The sequence below is a fragment of the Papio anubis genome, chromosome 1 (genome assembly GCF_008728515.1).
Source record: "Papio anubis isolate 15944 chromosome 1, Panubis1.0, whole genome shotgun sequence".
In the NCBI taxonomy this organism is placed as follows: Eukaryota; Metazoa; Chordata; class Mammalia; order Primates; family Cercopithecidae; genus Papio; species Papio anubis.
In genome coordinates, this window is record NC_044976.1 from 50958606 (window position 1) to 50977323 (window position 18718).

The window sequence follows — 18718 nt, forward strand, 5'->3', positions numbered from 1 at the left end:
TTGGGAGGCTGAGGCAGGAGAATTGCTTGAACCCGGGAGGCGGAGGTTGAAGTAAGTTGAGATTGCGCCACTGCTCTCCAGCCTGGGCATAAGAATGAGACCCTATCTCAAAAAAAAAAAAAAAAAAAAAAAGTGGCAAAACACGTTTAAGAGAGTTAGCCATATGGACATTTGGGAAATGAGTGTTTAATGGAGAGGAAAAAGCAAATGCAAAGTTCCTCAGATGGATATCTACCTTCTCAATTGAGGAAATTCAAGAAAATCATGCGAATGGAGCAGAGAGAAAGGGTGAGAAGTAAACAAATGAGGGCAAGGCAGAGAAATAGGGGAGTGCCACAGATCGTATAAGGCTCTACTAGCCACTTTGAGAACACCAGCTTTTACTCTGATGGATGGGCAGCCACTGAAACATTCTAAATACTAGTAATGTGATCTGACTCATTTTAACAGGATCACCCTGCTTGCTATACTGAAAACACAATGAAGGGTGATATAAGTGAAAGTAAGATGAGTTGGTGCATGCTGCTCAAAAGCATAATCTTGACCAGCAGCATCAGCATCACTTGGGAGCTTATTAGAAACCCAATTTATCAGGCCTTACCCTAGGCTTTCTGCATCCTAACACTCTGGAAATGAGGCCCAAGACTCTGCATTTCAATATGAATCCCAAACAATTTATATACATATTAAAGTTTGAGAAACCCAGATCAGGAATACTCTCTTGTCAAATATTCACCTGGCTCATTCACCTCTTTCCTTCAAGTATTTGCTCTAATATGACTTTCTCATTGACACTTTAACTCCACCACTACCAATAGTAGCATCATTCCCTATATCGTTCCTATTTTATTTTTTTCAAAGGATTTAAAACCACCTTACTTAACTTACTCTCTCTATATATTTTTTTCTTTTTTTTTTGAGATGGAGTTTTGCTCTTGTTGCCCAAGCTGGGGTGCAACGACGCGATCTCGGCTCACCGCAACCTCCGCCTCCCAGGTTCAAGCGATTCTCCTGCCTCACCCTCTTGAGTAGCTGGCATTACAGGCATGCGCCACCATGCCTGGCTAAGTTTTTGTATTTTTAGTAGAAACAGGGTTTCACCATGTTAGCCAGGCTGGTCTTGAACTCCTGACCTCAGGTGATCCATCTGCCTCGGCCTCCCAAAGTGCTGGGATTACAGGCGTGAGCTACCGTGCCTGGCCAACTTACTACATATTTTTCTTACTTATTTTGTTTGTTATCTGCTTCATCCCACTAGAATATTAACTCCGTAAGGGTGGAATTATTGGTTCCATCACCTCTATATTCCTAATCACTAGTTCAGTTCCTGGCATGTAGTGGACACCAAAAAAACAAAATTTTATTGAATAAATGAATAAATGACAAAAAGAAAAATGATGTAAGTGCTAGGTGGGAGCTAAAGTTAGGCCTAACGGAGAAGACTGAGATCAACCAAATTTCCATATAACCTATCAAGTCCAAATAGATAATGATCTAGCCATGTATGGTAGCTCACGCCTATCATCCCAGCACTTTGGGAGGCCGAGGCAGGCAGATGGCTTGAGGTCAGGAGTTCGAGACCAGTATGGCTAACATAGTGAAACCCCATCTTTACTAAAAATACAAAAATTAGCTGGGTGTGGTGGCAGGCGCCTGCACCTGCAGTCCCAGCTACTTGGGAGGCTGAGGTAGGAGAATCGCTTGAACTCGGAGGCAGAGGTTGCAGGGAGCCGAGATCACACCACTGCACTCTAGCCTGGACAACAGAGTGAAACTCTGTCTCAAAAAATAAATAAATAATCTTTAAATCAGGTTTTTCACTAATTCAAATAACAAGACCCTTAACTAAATGACTTTTTTTTTTTTTTTTTTTTGAGACAGAATCTCGCTCTGTCACCCAGGCTGGAGTGCAGTGGCATGATCTTGGCTCACTGCAACCTCCACCTCCTGGGTTCAGGTAATTCTCCTGCCTCAGCCTCCCGAGTAGCTGAGATTATAGGCATGTGTCACCACACCTGGCTGATTTTTATATTTTTAGTAGAGACAGGATTTCACCATATTGGCCAGGCTGGTCTCAACCTCCTGACCTCAGGTGATCCACGCGCCTCGGCATCCCATAGTGTTGGGATTACAGGCATGAGCCACCGTGCCTGGCCAATTAAGTGACCTTAAATACCACTATTTCCTGGCCGGATGTAGTGGCTCATACCTGTAATCCCGGCACTTTGGGAGGTCAAGGTAGGGGTATCACTTGAGGCCAAGAGTTCAAGACCAGCTTGGCCAACATAGTGAAACCCAGTCTCTACTAAAAATACAAAATTAGCCAGGCGTGGCGGTGCACATCTGTAGTCCCAGCTGATGCAGGAGAATTGCTTGAACGTGGGAGGCAGAAGTTGCAGTGAAGCCAAGATCACACCACTGCACTCCAGCCTGGGTGACAGGGCAAAACCCCGTCTCAAAAACAAAACAAAACAAAACCACCACCACTATTTCCTGAATCATTCAAGTACCATGATGTTTACATTTTTCCCATATCTAAACATTACCAGTATTATCACTTACTTGATTCTGTCTCTAAACTGACTTAGTTTTTAAATTTGGCCTTGTCCTCAGCCTTAATATACAATTATGAGACTGAGACACATAAAAGTCAACTCTGTTAAAATTCTTTTAAGTCTGTCGATATAGCACCATCTGTGTACCACGAGAAATCAAAACAAGCTATTTCTGAATTCTTTACCATTGTTTCTCAAAGTGTGGCAAATAATAATTCAGAAATAGGTTCTTTTTATTTCTACATCAAGATAACGCTGTATTCTTCCAGCCATGAAAACACTATGAAAAAAAGATTATAAAAGAAATCATTTAAACAAAATCAGAATTAAAGTTACTCAAAAGATATAGACAATATTTCTAAACAATTAAAACTAAAATCAGGATCCCACAACAAAATGAATTTTACAACACTTCTCAAGTGAACTCTAAGTGTCCTAACCAATCTCTGCTTCCAATCCTGTTCCTATCGAAGAATTTCCTGCATTATACTCAAAAGGATTTTTTTAAAAATCTGATCACAGCATTACTTTACTTAAAACTCTTCCATGCCTGTAATCCCAGCATTTCGGGAGGCTGAGGCAGGTGGATCAAAAGGTCAGGAGTTCGAGAACAGCCTGGCCAACATGGTGACATCCCACCTCTACTAAAAATAGAAAAGTTAGCTGGGTGTGGTGGCAGATGCCTATAGTCCCAGCTACTCAAGAGGCTGAGACAGGAGAATCACTTAAACCCGGGAGGCGGAGGTTGCAATGAGCCGAGATCGCGCCACTGTACTCCAGCCTGGGCAACGAAGCGAGACTCAGTCTCAAAAAAAACAAAAACCAAAAAAAACTCTTCAATGGCTTCTGAAAATACTCAGGATAAAGTTCAAACTTTCTGGCATGGCTTAGAAGGAATTAATATTCCTGTGTTCCCTTTCAGTTGCATCTTTCGCCATTCTCAACCTCAACTTTCTGCTCCAGCCATACTAAGTCTCAGTAACACTCAATCTCACAATTTATGCCACCTATTTTGTCTGCCCAAAGTCTAAATCTCACGATTTAATCATATGCTCTCTCAACTTTAAGTTTTTGGCACTGAAAATCATTGTTTATCTGTATCACCCTCCTATCAGACTGGAAGCTTCCTTGAAGCTTAGGGTTGTTTTTTTTTTTTTTTTTTGTCTGTTTGTTTTGGTTTTCCACTGCAAACAAATGCAATATATATATATATATATATATATATATGAACTCAATACATAAATATTTGGTGAATGAATGAGCAATACAAGACCATTTAAACAGAGTATGTGTGTGTACGAGCACGTATGCACCAACTAAAGAAGACACTAAATTTTTATTTGTGCAGTCTTTGTACCTACCATAATAAATGAAAAGGCTTTTTTTTAGCTTCACCAAGGATCAATCTAATAAGAAACCATTAATTCAAGTAGTATTAATTTGGATGTTTTCATATGGGAACCAAAGTGCTAAACAATTATGTATAAACATGACTTTTTGTAATTAAAATGGTTAAACCAGGGATAATCTGAGGAACATTAATATACAAAAATCCCTCCAAAAAATGACTTACTTAAATCGTCTGATACGTCTTCAATTCCTGAAGCACTATCATCAGAATCACCAGTATTATCTGTACATGTTTGTTGCTTCTGAGATCGTGGTGAGTTTTGCAGAGCATATTTTTCTCCCTCTTTGTCGATATTCACTTTGTCCACAGAAGTAAAGGAGCTTGGAATTTTTTTTCCAATCTGTTGTAATTCTGTCTTCTGTCTCATGTCTTTCAACAGTAAACTGGGTCCCTTTTCTGCTTCTGCTGGTGAACTCGGTACCTTTTCTGACTTCATCTGAGAACTGGATGCTTTTTCTGCTTTCACTGAATTAGGTGACTTTGGTGATTTTTCTGCTTTTGCCTGTAAACTGGTTGCCTTTTCTAATTTTGCCTGTGAAATGGGTGCCTTTTCAGCTTTCACCGGTGAATTAGGAAATTTTTTTGCTTTGCAATGACTTTGATCTCGAAGGACTAACCCCAAATCTTTAGGACCTGGAAGGTTGGTAGCATTTACTTTACATGATTTAACTTCTGTTTTTTCTATACAAATATCATTTTGCTTATTTTTTTTACTACTATTCCTATTTGGAGAGCTGTTCCCAATTTCTTTTATGGATTTATCATTTCTAGCTTTCAATGTTTGATTACTTATAACTTGAACTGCTTTGCTTTCTTCACAAATAACATTCTTCTTTGGTTCATGATTTTCACTTTTTAAGGTCTTAGAATCTTCCATTATTTGAAAATCTGCTTCTTTCCAATTGTGATATTATAAAATGGCAGATCTCCAGTAGTTTAAATTACTTCAACTCCAGTTTAGGCAAGCAAACTATTGGGGTTAAAAAAAAAAAGAAATATCTGTTATTTAAAATGCAAAAATCATTTTTTTGTGGTTAGACATTAAAAAACAATTTTTTAAACTTGTTATAAAAACTGAAAATATAGTTAAAAAAAAAAAGACAAAACTCAGAAAACTGTATGAGAAGGAGTTACAGCGCACTAGATAAATAACCAAATGCTCATCAAGGGAATTCTAATGTAATTATGGTAATACGGCACCAAAATAAAGAATTTTACAAGTAAAGTTCGTTTCATATTCCTTTAAGAATTTCAATAGAAAACTAAAACTTGCAATTGAATATATCACAATTAACATGAAAGGAAACAAGAATAAAGAAAACATAAGAATTCCAATCTTGGCTGGGTGCAGTGCAGTCCCAGCACTTCGGGAGGTCAAAGCGGGTGGATCACCTGAGGTCAGGAGTTTGAGGCCAGCCTGACCAACATGATAAAATCCTGTCTCTATTAAAAATACAAAAATTAGCCAGGCATGGTGGCATGCACCTGTAATCCCAGCTACTCAGGGGCTGAGACAGGAGAATCACTTGAACCCAGGAGGTGGAGGTTGCAGTGAGCCAAGTTCGCGCCACTGCACTCCAGCCTGGGCAACAAGAAGGAACGAAACTCCATCTCAAAGATGAAGAATTCTAATCTTTATGTGCTATAAAGGAATCAGTTTATGGAATCCTAAATGGTGAAATCTTGCCCACAAGACTTTTCCACTAACTAGCATCTATTTGTACCTCTAACCTACCTCATCAAACTTACCTCAAACTGGACTCTCTAAATATGGGAAAACAGTAGACTTTCTCCACCTTGAAGTAAAAATGGGTTCAAATGAATTCGCTGAAGTATACTTTAAAAACCAACAGGGGCCGGATGCAATGGCTCACGCCTGTAATCCCAGCACTTTGGGAGGCCAAGGTGGGTGGATCACGAGGTCAGGAGTTCAAGACCAGCCTGACCAACATGGAGAAACCCCGTCTTTACTAAAAATACAAAAATTAGCTGGGCATAGTGGCACATGCCTGTAATCCCAGCTACTCGAGAGGCTGAGGCAGGAGAATTTCTTGAACCAGGACCCAGGAGGCGGAGGTTGCAGTGAGCCAAGATTGTACCATTGCACTCCAGCCTGGGTTACAGAGTGAGACTCTGTCTCAAAAACAACAACGAAAAAAAGGAACTTAAGAGTTTAAAAAATAATAATAATAGTAATAATCTCTATGACACTATAATAGTGAATATCTGTCATTATACATTTGTATAATGATACAAAATGCATATTACCAACAATGAACCCTAATGTAAACTATGGACATTGGGGGATGATAAGGTATCAATGTGGGCCAATGTAGGTTCATCCACTGTAATAAATATGTTACTCTGGTGCCAGATGTTGAAAGTGGGGGAGGCTATGCATGTGTGGATGCAGGGTATATATGGCAACTTTGTACTTTCTGCTCAATTTTGCTGTGAACCTAAAAGTGTTCTAAAAAATAATGTCAGCCAGGCATGGTGGCTCACACCTGTAATCCCAGCACTTTGGGAGGCCGAGGTGGGCAGATCACAAGGTGAGGAGTTCAAGACCAGCCTGACCAACATGGTGAAACCCCGTGTCTATTAAAAATACAAAAATTGGCCGGGTATGGTGGCAGGTGCCTGTAAAATTCCAGCTACTTAAGAGACTGAGGCAGGAAAACTGCTTAAACCCAGGAAGTAGAAGTTGCACTGAGCTGAGATTGCACCACAGCACTCCAGCCTGGGTGACAGAGCAAGACCCCATCTCGAAAAAAAAATAATAATAATAATAATAATGTCAAGGCCGGGTGCATGGCTCACACCTGTAATCCTAGCATTTTGGGAGGCCAAGATGGGCGGATTGTTTGAGTACAGGAGTGCAAGACCAGCCTGGACAACATGGCGAAACTCCGTCTTTACAAAGAAAACAAATTAGCCGGCCACTGTGGCGTGCGCCTGTAGTCCCAGCTACTTAGGAGGCTGAGGTGGGAGGATCACTTGAGATCAGAAGGCAGAGGTTGCGGTGAGCTAAGATTGCATCCCTGCATTCCAGTCTGGGCAACAGAGTAAGACCCTGTCTCAAAAAAAAAAAAAAAAAGTGATTTTATTAAAACATCAGGATGTTTTTTACTATTCACTTTGCCCTATACACCTTAAATTCAGATCCGTTTCTAAACAAAGATTAATAATATGAATAAAAATTAGAGTCCTCCTGCCAGCAAAAGCAAACTGCATAGAATTAAAATGTACCATCTTTGATTTTACCTGGTTGATTTACTAAATTACAAATTTAGGTAAACCTCTCTATCATATAACTTTACATCATATAAACACAATAATCTTACCGAAAATAGAGTTCACTCTTTAATAATCGCTCACTGCAGCCTGGAGCTCCTGAGCTCAAATGATCCTCCTGCCTCAGCCTCCCAAGCAGCTAAGAACACAGGCGCACACCACCACACCTGGCTGATTTTTTTTGTTGTTGTAGAGACAAAGTCTCACTATGTTGCCCAGGCTTGTCTAAAACTCCTGGCCTCAAGTGACCCTCCCACCTCAGTCTCCCAAAGCACTGGGATTACAGGGATGAGCCACCATACTTGGCCAATAATTCTTCTTTATAGTGCAGTCCTCTACATTCTCTGCCTTGCTTGTCCAGAGTAATATTGTCTTTTACTTCAAAAATGTATTAAGTTCTTCTTTCTAAATTATAATAATAAAAATTAAAATCAAAACCATACTAGATATGGTGTCAGTTGGAGTCTAGCAAAGTATTTTTAAAAATTTTTTAATAAAAAAATTTTTAAACCACACTACATTTTCACCATTAATATTTTGACTAACATTTTCTGGTAAAAGCTATAGAAACTTACAACTGTAAAAGAATGCTTTTGCTCCTAATTTTTATACATATGAATTTAATTAATACATTCTGCTTTTATTATTCTTGATAAAGTGTTTTACGTAACTGTCAAAAAAGTTGTCAAAACATATGACTATTTCTAAATTCTTGTGAGAACTGCTGCAGGGTCCTCATTTTAAAAACTAAAAATGAGCTCTATTTAAAAAATTAAAATGAGTTATATTTCTAAAAGATTAGTTTTACCTTGTCTAGTAACCAAAATATCTTTAAATTTTTAAAGCTAGTCTGCTATAACGATTCTTTAATAATTTTGTAAATGTCATCTGACAAAAGCTATAAAGATTTGAAATAACAATGCTGATCCACAATTTTGCTTATAAAACATTTTAGACTATTTATTCATCCACTCAAAAAATACGCCATAAATCAAGTTTGTATATATAAACAAAAGCTACAAAGATTAAAAAAAGAAAAAAATTAACGTGCCTAATACAGATCAATGTACCTGGAGAGTTCAAAAATTGACAGGTTTTCATTTTGAGTAATCTTTTTTTTTCCCCCTTCTTTTTTGAGACATGGTCTTGCTCTGTCATTCAGGTTAGGGGGTAAAGTGGTACAATTACGACTCACTGCAGCCTTGACCTCCCCAGGCTCAAGTAATCCTCCTATCTCAGCTACCCACGTAGCTGGGACTACAGGTGTGTGCCACCATGCCAAGCCAATTTTTGTATTTTTTGTAGAGGCAGGGTTTCGCTGTGTCACCCAGGCTGGTTTCGAACTACTGAGCTCAAGCGATCCTCCTGCCTTGGCTTCCCAAACTGCTAGGACTACAGGCATGAGCCACTGTGTCAGCCACTTTAAAGTAATTTTTCATATAACTAAAAATACATTTAAATTACTAATAGGAGGTTGCAGTGAGCTGAGACCATGCCATTGCACTCCGGCCTGGGTGACAGAGTAAGATTCCATCTCAAAAAAAAAAAAAAAAAATTGCTAATAGGAATATGTGTTATGAAAAAGACTATTTTCGCATCTTCCTCATCTTTACTCTTTATTTTTTAAGGGTACATAGTAGATATATATATTTATGGGGTACAAGAAATGTTTCAGTACAGGCATGCAATGTAAAACAAGCACATCATACAGAATGGGGTATCCATCCCCTTAAGCATTTATCCTTTGAGTTATAAACAATCCAGTTACACTCTTTATTTGTAAAAGTACAATTAAGTTATAATTAACAACAATTGTCCCCACATCTTTTCTTGTAAGAGTAGCCAATGTCTTATTGTCTCAAAAATTTTATCGCAAAATTGCTATTTTCAACTTTTTCTTTGGAGCTATCAGAGTACGAAATTTTCCCCAAAAAGCTGTAATTCCTAGAAAAGAAGTTCTCTCTGAGGAGAGAGTGTTTTGAAGATAAGGCTCAGCTGGGCACGGTGACTCACACCTGTAATCCCAGCTGTATGGGAGGCTGAGGCAGGCCGATTGCTTGAGCTTGCAAGTTCGAGGCCAGCCTGGGCAACATGGTAAAACCCTGTCTCTACAAAAAATACATAAATTAGCCAGGTGTGGTGGTATGCACCTGTAGTTTTAGCTACTTGGGAGGCTGAGGTAGGAGGATGGCTTGAGCCCGGGAGGCAGAGGTTGCAGTGAGCTGAGATAGCACCACTGCATTCCAGGCTGGGTTACGGAGCCAGACCTTGTCTCAAAAAAAGAAAACAAATGAAGGCTCACTGCTTCCCCTGCACACTTTATTTGGTTGAAACAAATAAAAATAATACAATTCAAATAACCTCAAATCATGGAAAAAAATAATATCAGAACTAACTTCTAGTTCTTGGTTACATTTTTAGAATATGGTAAATGGGTATTAAATGAAATTCTAACCTTAAGTAACCAACTATATCTTATTAATTATCAAGAAAATGCACTTTTTTTTTTTTTTCCAGAGCCAGGGTCTCCCTGTGTCACCCAGGCTGGGGTGCAGTGATGCCATTCTAACTCACTACAGCTTCGAATTCCTGGGCTAAACCGATCCTTCCAGCTGATGGGGCTGGACTGGGGAACCACACTTAATGAACCACTGCTGTAAGAACTGATCCTGAAAGCAGAAATGAAGGGACTTCTGTACAGTCTTACAGTGAACAATCTGATTCATGTCAGTCTCCCCATGAGATTCTAAAGTCCATGAGGTAAGAAATCATTTCTGATTTTGCTTATCATTACATCTTCTGGGCCTACCCCAGTGCCTAATACAAAGTAGGCACCCAATAAATGCATTAGATGGATTTTTTTTAAAGTAATCTGCATTATTTTTTATTGTTCACATTTTAAAAATATATGAAATCCAAAAGATGTTTAATTGCATCATACTTTATGTTGTCTACAACGTAACTAGGAAATATCTTTCAGAAAGCTTTCCATAACCTACTCCTCCACCCTCCTACCCAGGGTGGGCTCAGGTAAGTATGCCTCTTCTTAATGAACTTTTTACTTTTCTCACAGCACTTAAACACTTAAACCTATTTACGCTTTTACTTCCTGTTTTAACAGTAGAGACTGTCTTTTCTCATCTTTTTTTATTTTTATTTATTTTGTTTTTTGAGACAGAGTCTCACTCTGTTGCCAGGCTGGAGTGCAGTGGCACAATCTCGGCTCACTGCAAACTCTGCTTCCCGGGTTCAAGCGAATCTCCTGCCTCAGCCTCCCGAGTAGCTGGGATTACAGGTGTGTGCCACCATGCCCACCTAATTTTTATATTTTTAGTAGATACGGGGTTTTACCATGTTGACCAGGACGGTCCTGACCTCCTGTTCTGCCCGCCTCGGCCTCCCAAAGTGCTGGGATTACCACACCTGGCCTCTGTTTTTAATAAAACAAATACATTTACATGGTTGAAAAACAGTACTCTCTTGCCAACTCCCAATGTCTCTCCTCAGAAGCAACTACCTACTTCCAATGATTTTATCTCCATATTTCTAAATAACATACTTAAGATAATACTTCTTGTTTTGTTTTAGCTTTTTTTTTTTTTTTGAGACGGAGTCTCGCTCTGCCGCCCAGGCTGGAGTGCAGTGGCCGGATCTCAGCTCACTGCAAGCTCCGCCTCCCGGGTTCACACCATTCTCCTGCCTCAGCCTCCCGAGTAGCTGGGACTACAGGCGCCCGCCACCTCGCCCAGCTAGTTTTTTTGTATTTTTTAGTAGAGACGGGGTTTCACCGTGTCAGCCAGGATGGTCTTGATCTCCTGACCTCGTGATCCGCCCGTCTCGGCCTCCCAAAGTGCTGGGATTACAGGCTTGAGCCACCGCGCCCAGCCTTTTTTTTTTCTTTTTTTTGATACAGTATCTCATCCTACCCAGGCTGGAGTGCAGTGGTGTGCAATCATGGTTCACTGCAGCCTTGACCTCTTGGGCTCAAGCGAGCCTCACAGGCACACATGACCACACCTGGCAATTTTTAAAAAAATTTTATGGAGATAGGGTCTCACCATGTTGTCCAGGCTGTCTCAAACTCCTGCACTAAAGTGATCCTCCTGCCTTGGCCTGCTCAAGTGCTGGGATTACAGGCATGAGCTACCACACCAGGCCTTAGCTATTATTTGCTAATCCTACATGAAAGATATGGATTTGGCTATCTCAAATATTCCCCCTAAAAACATAGATAATTGTGCCACGTATCTCCCCACCCTACCACCATCCTCCTAGGATGATTTTAGTAAGATATGCCAATAGTCTTCACAGTTAAGCCAACTATACTGTAGCACAATTTCCCAGATGCCCATAAAAATTCACTTTCTCCTTTTTCCTGAGCACATGACTAGTCTACATTTCACAAACTTCTCTGCACTTTGGTGTGGCCTTATGATAAAGTTCTCACTTCCTCATGCTCTCTTTCTTTTTTCACTGAATAAAATTCTCAACTGCCCAGCTTCAATCATTCAACCAACCATCATGTTCTAATCCAGACCAGTGAGTCTCAAACTTTTGTGTATAGCAATAAACAACTAAATGCAATTCTGATTCAGTAGATTGGGAGTGGGTTCTGATACTCTGCATTTCCAACAAGCCCAGGTCACGTCCACTGAGCTAGTCCTTGGCCATACTTTTGGTAAGACAGCAGGATCAATGTAACTTGGGCCCCTGACCACATGCAACAAACTACTCATCTAGATCTCCTGACCACTTACCCAGCAACTATTACATAAGGAATAAAATTCTTTGTTTTTTAAGCCACTCTATTACTGGATCTAGCTTTTGACTTAAGAAAGATATATACTTAATCACATTTCCCTTTTGGTATACTTTTCAGTTTTACCTGAAATTAATCACTTCTTCATTTTTCTTAAGCTTCTTGTACATACCTATCAATAATTCATTGACAGAACTATAAATATCCTCTCAGTAAGATCAAACACATCAAGTAATTTGGTTTTATTGTTGTTGTTCTCTCTTTGGATATCCCTTCTTGGGAGCTTTCTGGTCATTACTATACTTTCACTACAGTTGTCATTATACTGAGACCTCCTTTCACTATCATCCTACCAATTCCCTTACACTCTCTCATGTTGACTCTTCTTTTTACCTCTTCCATGATTCATTCCCTTGTTTTTGGTGGAACATATCCCCCAGCAGCTTTCTAAGAAAGGAAACATGAGGCCAGGCACAGTGGCTCACGGCTGTAATCCAAGCACTTTGGGAGGCTAAGGCAGGTAGATCACTTGAGGCCAGGAGTTCAAGACCAGCCTGGCATGGTGAAATCTCGTCTCTATTAAAATACAAAAAAATTTTACCCAGGTGTGGTAGCACACACCTGGGATTACACACCTGTAATCCCAGCTACTGGGAAGACTGAGGCACAAAAATCACTTGAACCCGGGAGGCGGAGATTGCAGTGAGCTGAGATTGCACCACAGCACTCCAGCTTGTGCAACAGTGTGACACTCAGTCTCAAAAAAAGGAAGAAAACATTAAACACATTGAAGAAAATAATTATGCCCCACTTCCAATATTTCATTCTATGTAGAGGGATACCCGTTATCATAACATTCCTGACCTCTTTCCACTCCCCTCGTTCATTCGTTACCTAAAGAGAAGAGGTAACTTATTTCATCAGTGAGTTTGGAAAATAATCCAGACAAAACTTAGCCTCGTCCCCTCTCCTTCCCATTCTGTTCCATCATACCCTAACATTTACAAGTGTAAGCCTCACATAGGGCCTACAGTTGTTCAGCTCTGCCAGTTCCTGAGGGCTAAGTCTGCCTAATTCTGGCATTCAGTATTAGCAAACCAGTTGAATGTATAAGCTGCCTTCTCCAAATTGAACCATATCAAAAATAAAATTATAAAAACTAAATAAAAATAAAATTATATTCTAGTCTCCATATGCTTCGTTTCACCCAATTTGTTTAAAATTCAGGAAAGCGGCCGGGCGCGGTGGCTCAAGCCTGTAATCCCAGCACTTTGGGAGGCCGAGACGGGCGGATCACGAGGTCAGGAGATCGAGACCATCCTGGCTAACACGGTGAAACCCCGTCTCTACTAAAAAACACAAAAAACTAGCCGGGAGAGGTGGCGGGCGCCTATAGTCCCAGCTGCTTGGGAGGCTGAGGCAGGAGAATGGCTTAAACCCAGGAGGCGAAGGTTTCAGTGAGCCAAGGTCGCGCCATTGCACTCCAGCCTGGGAGAAAAGAGCGAAATTCCATTTCAAAAAAAGAAAAAAGATAAACCTAAGCACTTAAAATTTTAGGAGTTTGATTCAAGAATCAGGCAGTGCCAGACGGCGGGTGGTTTGGAGCCCAAGGGGAAAGCTTGTATAAGGTGCACACCGAAGCAAGGCAAAGAAAGCATTTGAGGCCGGGCGCGGTGGCTCAAGCCTGTAATCCCAGCACTTTGGGAGGCCGAGACGGGCGGATCACGAGGTCAGGAGATCGAGACCATCCTGGCTAACACGGTGAAACCCCGTCTCTACTAAAAAATACAAAAAACTAGCTGGGCGTGGTGGCGGGCGCCTGTAGTTCCAGCTACCTGGGAGGCTGAGGCAGGAGAATGGCGTAAACCCGGGAGGCGGAGCTTGCAGTGAGCCGAGATCGCGCCACTGCTCTCCAGCCTGGGTGATAGAGCGAGACTCCGTCTCCAAAAAAAATAAAAATAAATAAAAAAAATAAATAAAATTCAGGAAAGCAAAAGGGGTGCTATTTATTGGACCCCTGTAAACTCCAACCAGATGTAAATTTTATAAAACTGCATATTTGAAATGTCTTTATTGTATCTTCACACCTCATTTAGTTAGGTATAAAATTCTGGGTTAGGGCCACGCACGGTGGGATTGCATGCCTGCAATCCCAGCACTTTGGTAGATTGAGGTGGGAGGATCGTTTGAGTTCAGAAGTTCAAAACTAGCTCAGGCAACATGGCAAAACCCTGTCTCTACAAAAAAAAAAAAAAAAAAAAAATCAGCCAAACATGGTGGTGCATGCCTATGATCCCAGCTACTCAGGAGGCTGAGGTAGAAGAATCACTTGAGCCCGGGAGGTCAAGGCTGCAGTGAGCCGTGATGGTGTCACTGAACTCCAGCCTGGGCGACAGTGCAACACTCTGTCTCAAAAAAATAAAATAAAATTCTAGGTTAGAAATTATTCATTCAAAATGTCACAAGTTCCTTTTCAATGATTTCTAGTTTCTGGGACTGCCACTGAGAAAATTATGCCATTCTTACTCTTTACCTTTTTTACTGACCTTTTCTCTATGAAAACTTCTAGGATAATCTCTTTGCTTTGGTATTCTGAAATTTCCAAGCGATAAGCCTGCTGTAGATTATCTCCTCATTTGTCTTGTTGCATAGTCAAGCTGGCTCTTTTCATCAGTAATTCACATCATTCACTTCTATAAATTTTTTTTCTTCTATCTACTATAAATTCCTCCTTTTCATCTTCTCTGTTCTCTTTCTATTGCTCCTATTAATTAGACTTGGGCCTCCTAAATTGATCCTCCAATTTTCTTATCTTTTCTCTCCATTCTTCCACCTTTATTTTTGTTCTCCTTCCTAGGTGATTTCCTCAACTCTATCTTCCAACTATTCTATCATATTTTTACTTCTAAGAACTCTCTCACACTAATTATTCCTTTTTATAGCACTCTGATCTTGTTTCATAGTTATAATCTTATATTTCTAAAGACCACTAATATTCAGAACATTAAAATTTTTTCTCAAACTTTTTTCTGCCCTCTGTATTTTTTGTTCTCTGGCATTTTGTTCCCTGGGCAATACCGTTTATTATTTTCTCTACCAAGCATACTAACATATGCATAATAGAAGTCACAGAAAGAAGAGAAGGGTGTAGAAAAAATATTTGAAGAAACAACGGTTAGAAACTTCCCCAATCTGATGAAAGACACAGTATATACCTCCACAAAGCGCAATAAACTTTAAGCAGAATAAATTGAAAGAAATTCACACTGAGACACAGAGTCAAATGTCAAAACCAAAGAGACCTTTGAAAGAAGCAAGAGAGTTTAACTCATCAAACACAAAAGTTAACAGCTGATTGCTCATAAGAAACCATGGAAATGAGAGGGCAATGCAGTGACATATTTGAAGTCCTGAAAGAAAAAAGCTGTGAACTAAGAATTCTCTAGCCAGTAAAACCACCCTTCAAGAATGAAGGAGAAATTATATTTCCAGATAAACAAAAAGTTAGAAAGTTCATTCTGCCCTACAAGTGCTAAAAGAAATTCTTAATGCTGAGATGAAAAAACACTAGACAGTAACTCAAATCCGTAACAAGAAATAAAGAACACTAGTAAAAATAACTACATAGGTAAATATAAAAGCCAATATTATTGTAATTTTGGTAACTCTTGGGTTTCTCCCTTTACATGATTTAAAAGACAAATGCATAAAAATTCATTACAAACCTATGTTAACAGGCACATACTGTATAAAGATGTAATCTGTGACAATAAAAATATAAAGGAGGAGAGAGAGATGAGTAAGAGCAGAGTATTTGCGTACTATTTAAACTAAGTTGGCATTACTCAAACTAGGTTGTTTAAATTTAAGATGTTAATTACATCGTTATCCTCAAGGCATCCAATAAGAAAGCAACACACACACACACACACAAAATCAAAACAGGATTATAATTCTATAAAAAATCAACTGAATACATAAAAAGGCAGCATTAGAGAAACAAAAAACATAAAAAACATATGGAAAAGAAAGAGCTAAATGGCAGAAGTAAATCCTTCCTTACCAGTAATTACTTTAAATGTAAATGAATTAAACTTTCCAATTAAAAAGAGAGATTGGCCAGGCATGGTGGCTGACGCCTGTAATCCCAGCACTTTGGGAGGCCGAGGCAGGCGGATTATCTGAGATCAGGAGTTCGCAACCAGCCTGGAGAACATGGTGAAACCCTGTCTCTACTAAAAATACAAAAAAAAAAAGTGGGCGTGGTGGTGGGTGCTTGTAATCCCAGCTACTTGGGAGGCTGAGCAGGAGAATCACTTGAACCCGGGAGGTAGAGGTTGCAGTAAGCTGAGATTGCGCCACTGCACTCCAGCCTGGGCAACAAGAGTGAAATTTCATCTCGAAAAAATTAAATTAAATTAAATTAAAAAAATCAAAATAAGCTTGGCACAGTGGCTCAAACCTGTAATTCCAGGACTTTGGGAGGCTGAGGCGGGTAGATCACCTGAGGTCAGGAGCTCGAGACCAGCCTGACCAACACGGAGAAACCCCGTCTCTACTAAAAATACAAAATTAGCCAGGCGTGGTGGCGCATGCCTGTAATCCCAGCTACTTGGGAGACTGAGGAAGGAGAATTGCTTGAACCCGGGAGGCGGAGGTTGCGGTGAGTTGAGATAGTGCCATTGTACTCCAGCAGCCTGGGTAGTAAGAGTGAAACTCCATCTCAAAATAAGTAAATAAATAAATAAATAAATAAATAAATAAATAAAAATTTAAAAAACATAAAAAGAGAGATTGGCAAAGTGGAAAACACATAATCTATCATCTATCTACAAGATTCACTTTAGATACAAAGAGCAAAGGCGTTATAAGAAAAAATGAAAAAAGATATTCCACGCAAAGAGTAACCAAGATAGAGCTGGGGCTACATTGTTATCAGATAAAATAACACTTTAAGTCAAAAAAGGTTACAAAATACAAAGAAGGATATTATATATTGATAAAAGGTTCAATCCAGCAAGGACATATAACAGTTATAAACATATGCACCTAACAACAGTGACTTAAAATACAGGAAACAAAAGTTAACGTAACTGAAAAGAGAAATTGTTCTATAATCATACTGGAAGACTTCAACACCCCACTTTTCAATAACAGAGCAACCAGACAAAAGATCAAAAAGGAAACAGAGGATTTGTGTAACACCATAAACTAATTTGACTGGCTGGGCATGGTGGCTCACGCCTGTAATCCCCGCACTTTGGGAGGCCAAGGCAGGTGGATTATCTGAGGTCAGGAGACCAGCTGGGCCAACATGGCAAAATCCCATCTCTACTAAAATACAAAAATTAGCCAGGCGTGGTGGTGCGTGCCTGTAATCCCAGCTACTCAGGAGGTTGAAGCAAGAAGACTGCTTGAACCAAAGAGGCAGTTTGCCATGAGTCGAGATCAGGCCACTGCACTTCAGCCTGGGCAACAAAAGCGAAACTCTGTCTCAAAAATAAATAAATAGACAAACAAACAAACAAATTAGACCAGCTGGGCATGGTGGCTCATGCCTATAATCCCAGCATTTTGGGAGGCCAAAGGGGGCAGATTACTTGAGCTCAGGAGTTCAAGAAAAGCCTGGGCAACATGGTGAAACCCCGTCTCTACCAAAAATACAAAAAGTATCCGGGTGTGGTGGCACACACCCGTAGTCCCAGCTGCTTGGGAGGCTGAGGCACAAGAATCGCTTGAACCTGGGAGGTGTAGGTTGCAGTAAACCAAGATCACACCACTGCACTCCAATCTGGGTGAAAGAGTGAGACTCCATCTCAAAAAAATAAAATAAAATAATTTGACCTAACAGATATAAAGGCCTCTATCCAACATCAGCAAAATATACATTCTATCCACAATGGGCATGTAACATGAAAGACAAATAAATGCTCTTGTTTTGGCAACTGAGAAAAAAAAGGGAGCTGGGTGCCGTGGTTCATGCCTGTAATCACAGCACTTCCAGAGGACAAGGTGGGAGGACCACTTGAGTCCAGGAGTTTGAGACTAGCCTAGGCAACACAGGAGACTCCATCTCCACAAAAAATAAAAAATTAGCCAGGCACCTGTAGTCCCAGTCTCAGGAGCCTGAAGTGGGAGGATCACTGCACCTGGCAGGGGAAGGCTACAGTGAGCTGCAATCACGCCACTGCACTCCAGCCTAGGCAACAGAGCAAGACTGTCTCAAAAAAAAAGAAAAAAGAAAAGAAAAGAAACATGAATGATCAAAGAATTCTATCATATCTTTCCTTACTAATGTTACTTCCCTGAATTAACCACTTATTCTAAAAATGATGATGCAGAAGGAAAGGGAAAGATAGTGCAATTCATATCTCCTCTTCCTTTCGTTCCTGCCTTACTTGTCACCAAGTTAAAGAAAAGAGAGTGTTGTGTCCAGGTAAAGTGGCTTACACCTGTAATCCCAACACTTTAGGGCGCCAAGACAATCCTCCCACCTCAGCCTCCCAAAGTAATCCTGGAATTACAGGTGTGAGGCACCACTAGTTATACAATTTGTAGATAATTTGTACGGGGTTGCAAAGTTACAGAATCACTATTTCAATAGGGTAAGGAACACAACAGTAATCATGCTGATGAAGGGAAAGGATAAAGCCAAAAAGAGGCTTTACAGTGAAATTAGGGATTTAAAAAAAAAAAAAA

General features: G+C 40.0%; 1 protein-coding gene across 13 annotated transcripts in view; it reads right to left on the bottom strand.

Moving 5' to 3' along the window:
- TUT4 (terminal uridylyl transferase 4) overlaps positions 1-18718 on the bottom strand; it is a 215133-nt gene that overhangs the window by 95982 nt on the left and 100433 nt on the right. For all 13 annotated transcript variants that reach the window (XM_031668776.1, XM_031668769.1, XM_031668797.1 and 10 more), the window contains one exon: positions 4129-4936. In XM_031668776.1, coding sequence (XP_031524636.1) covers positions 4129-4843 — 715 coding nt within the window. In that variant the 5' untranslated portion in view covers positions 4844-4936. The remainder of the gene's footprint in view (positions 1-4128; positions 4937-18718) is intronic.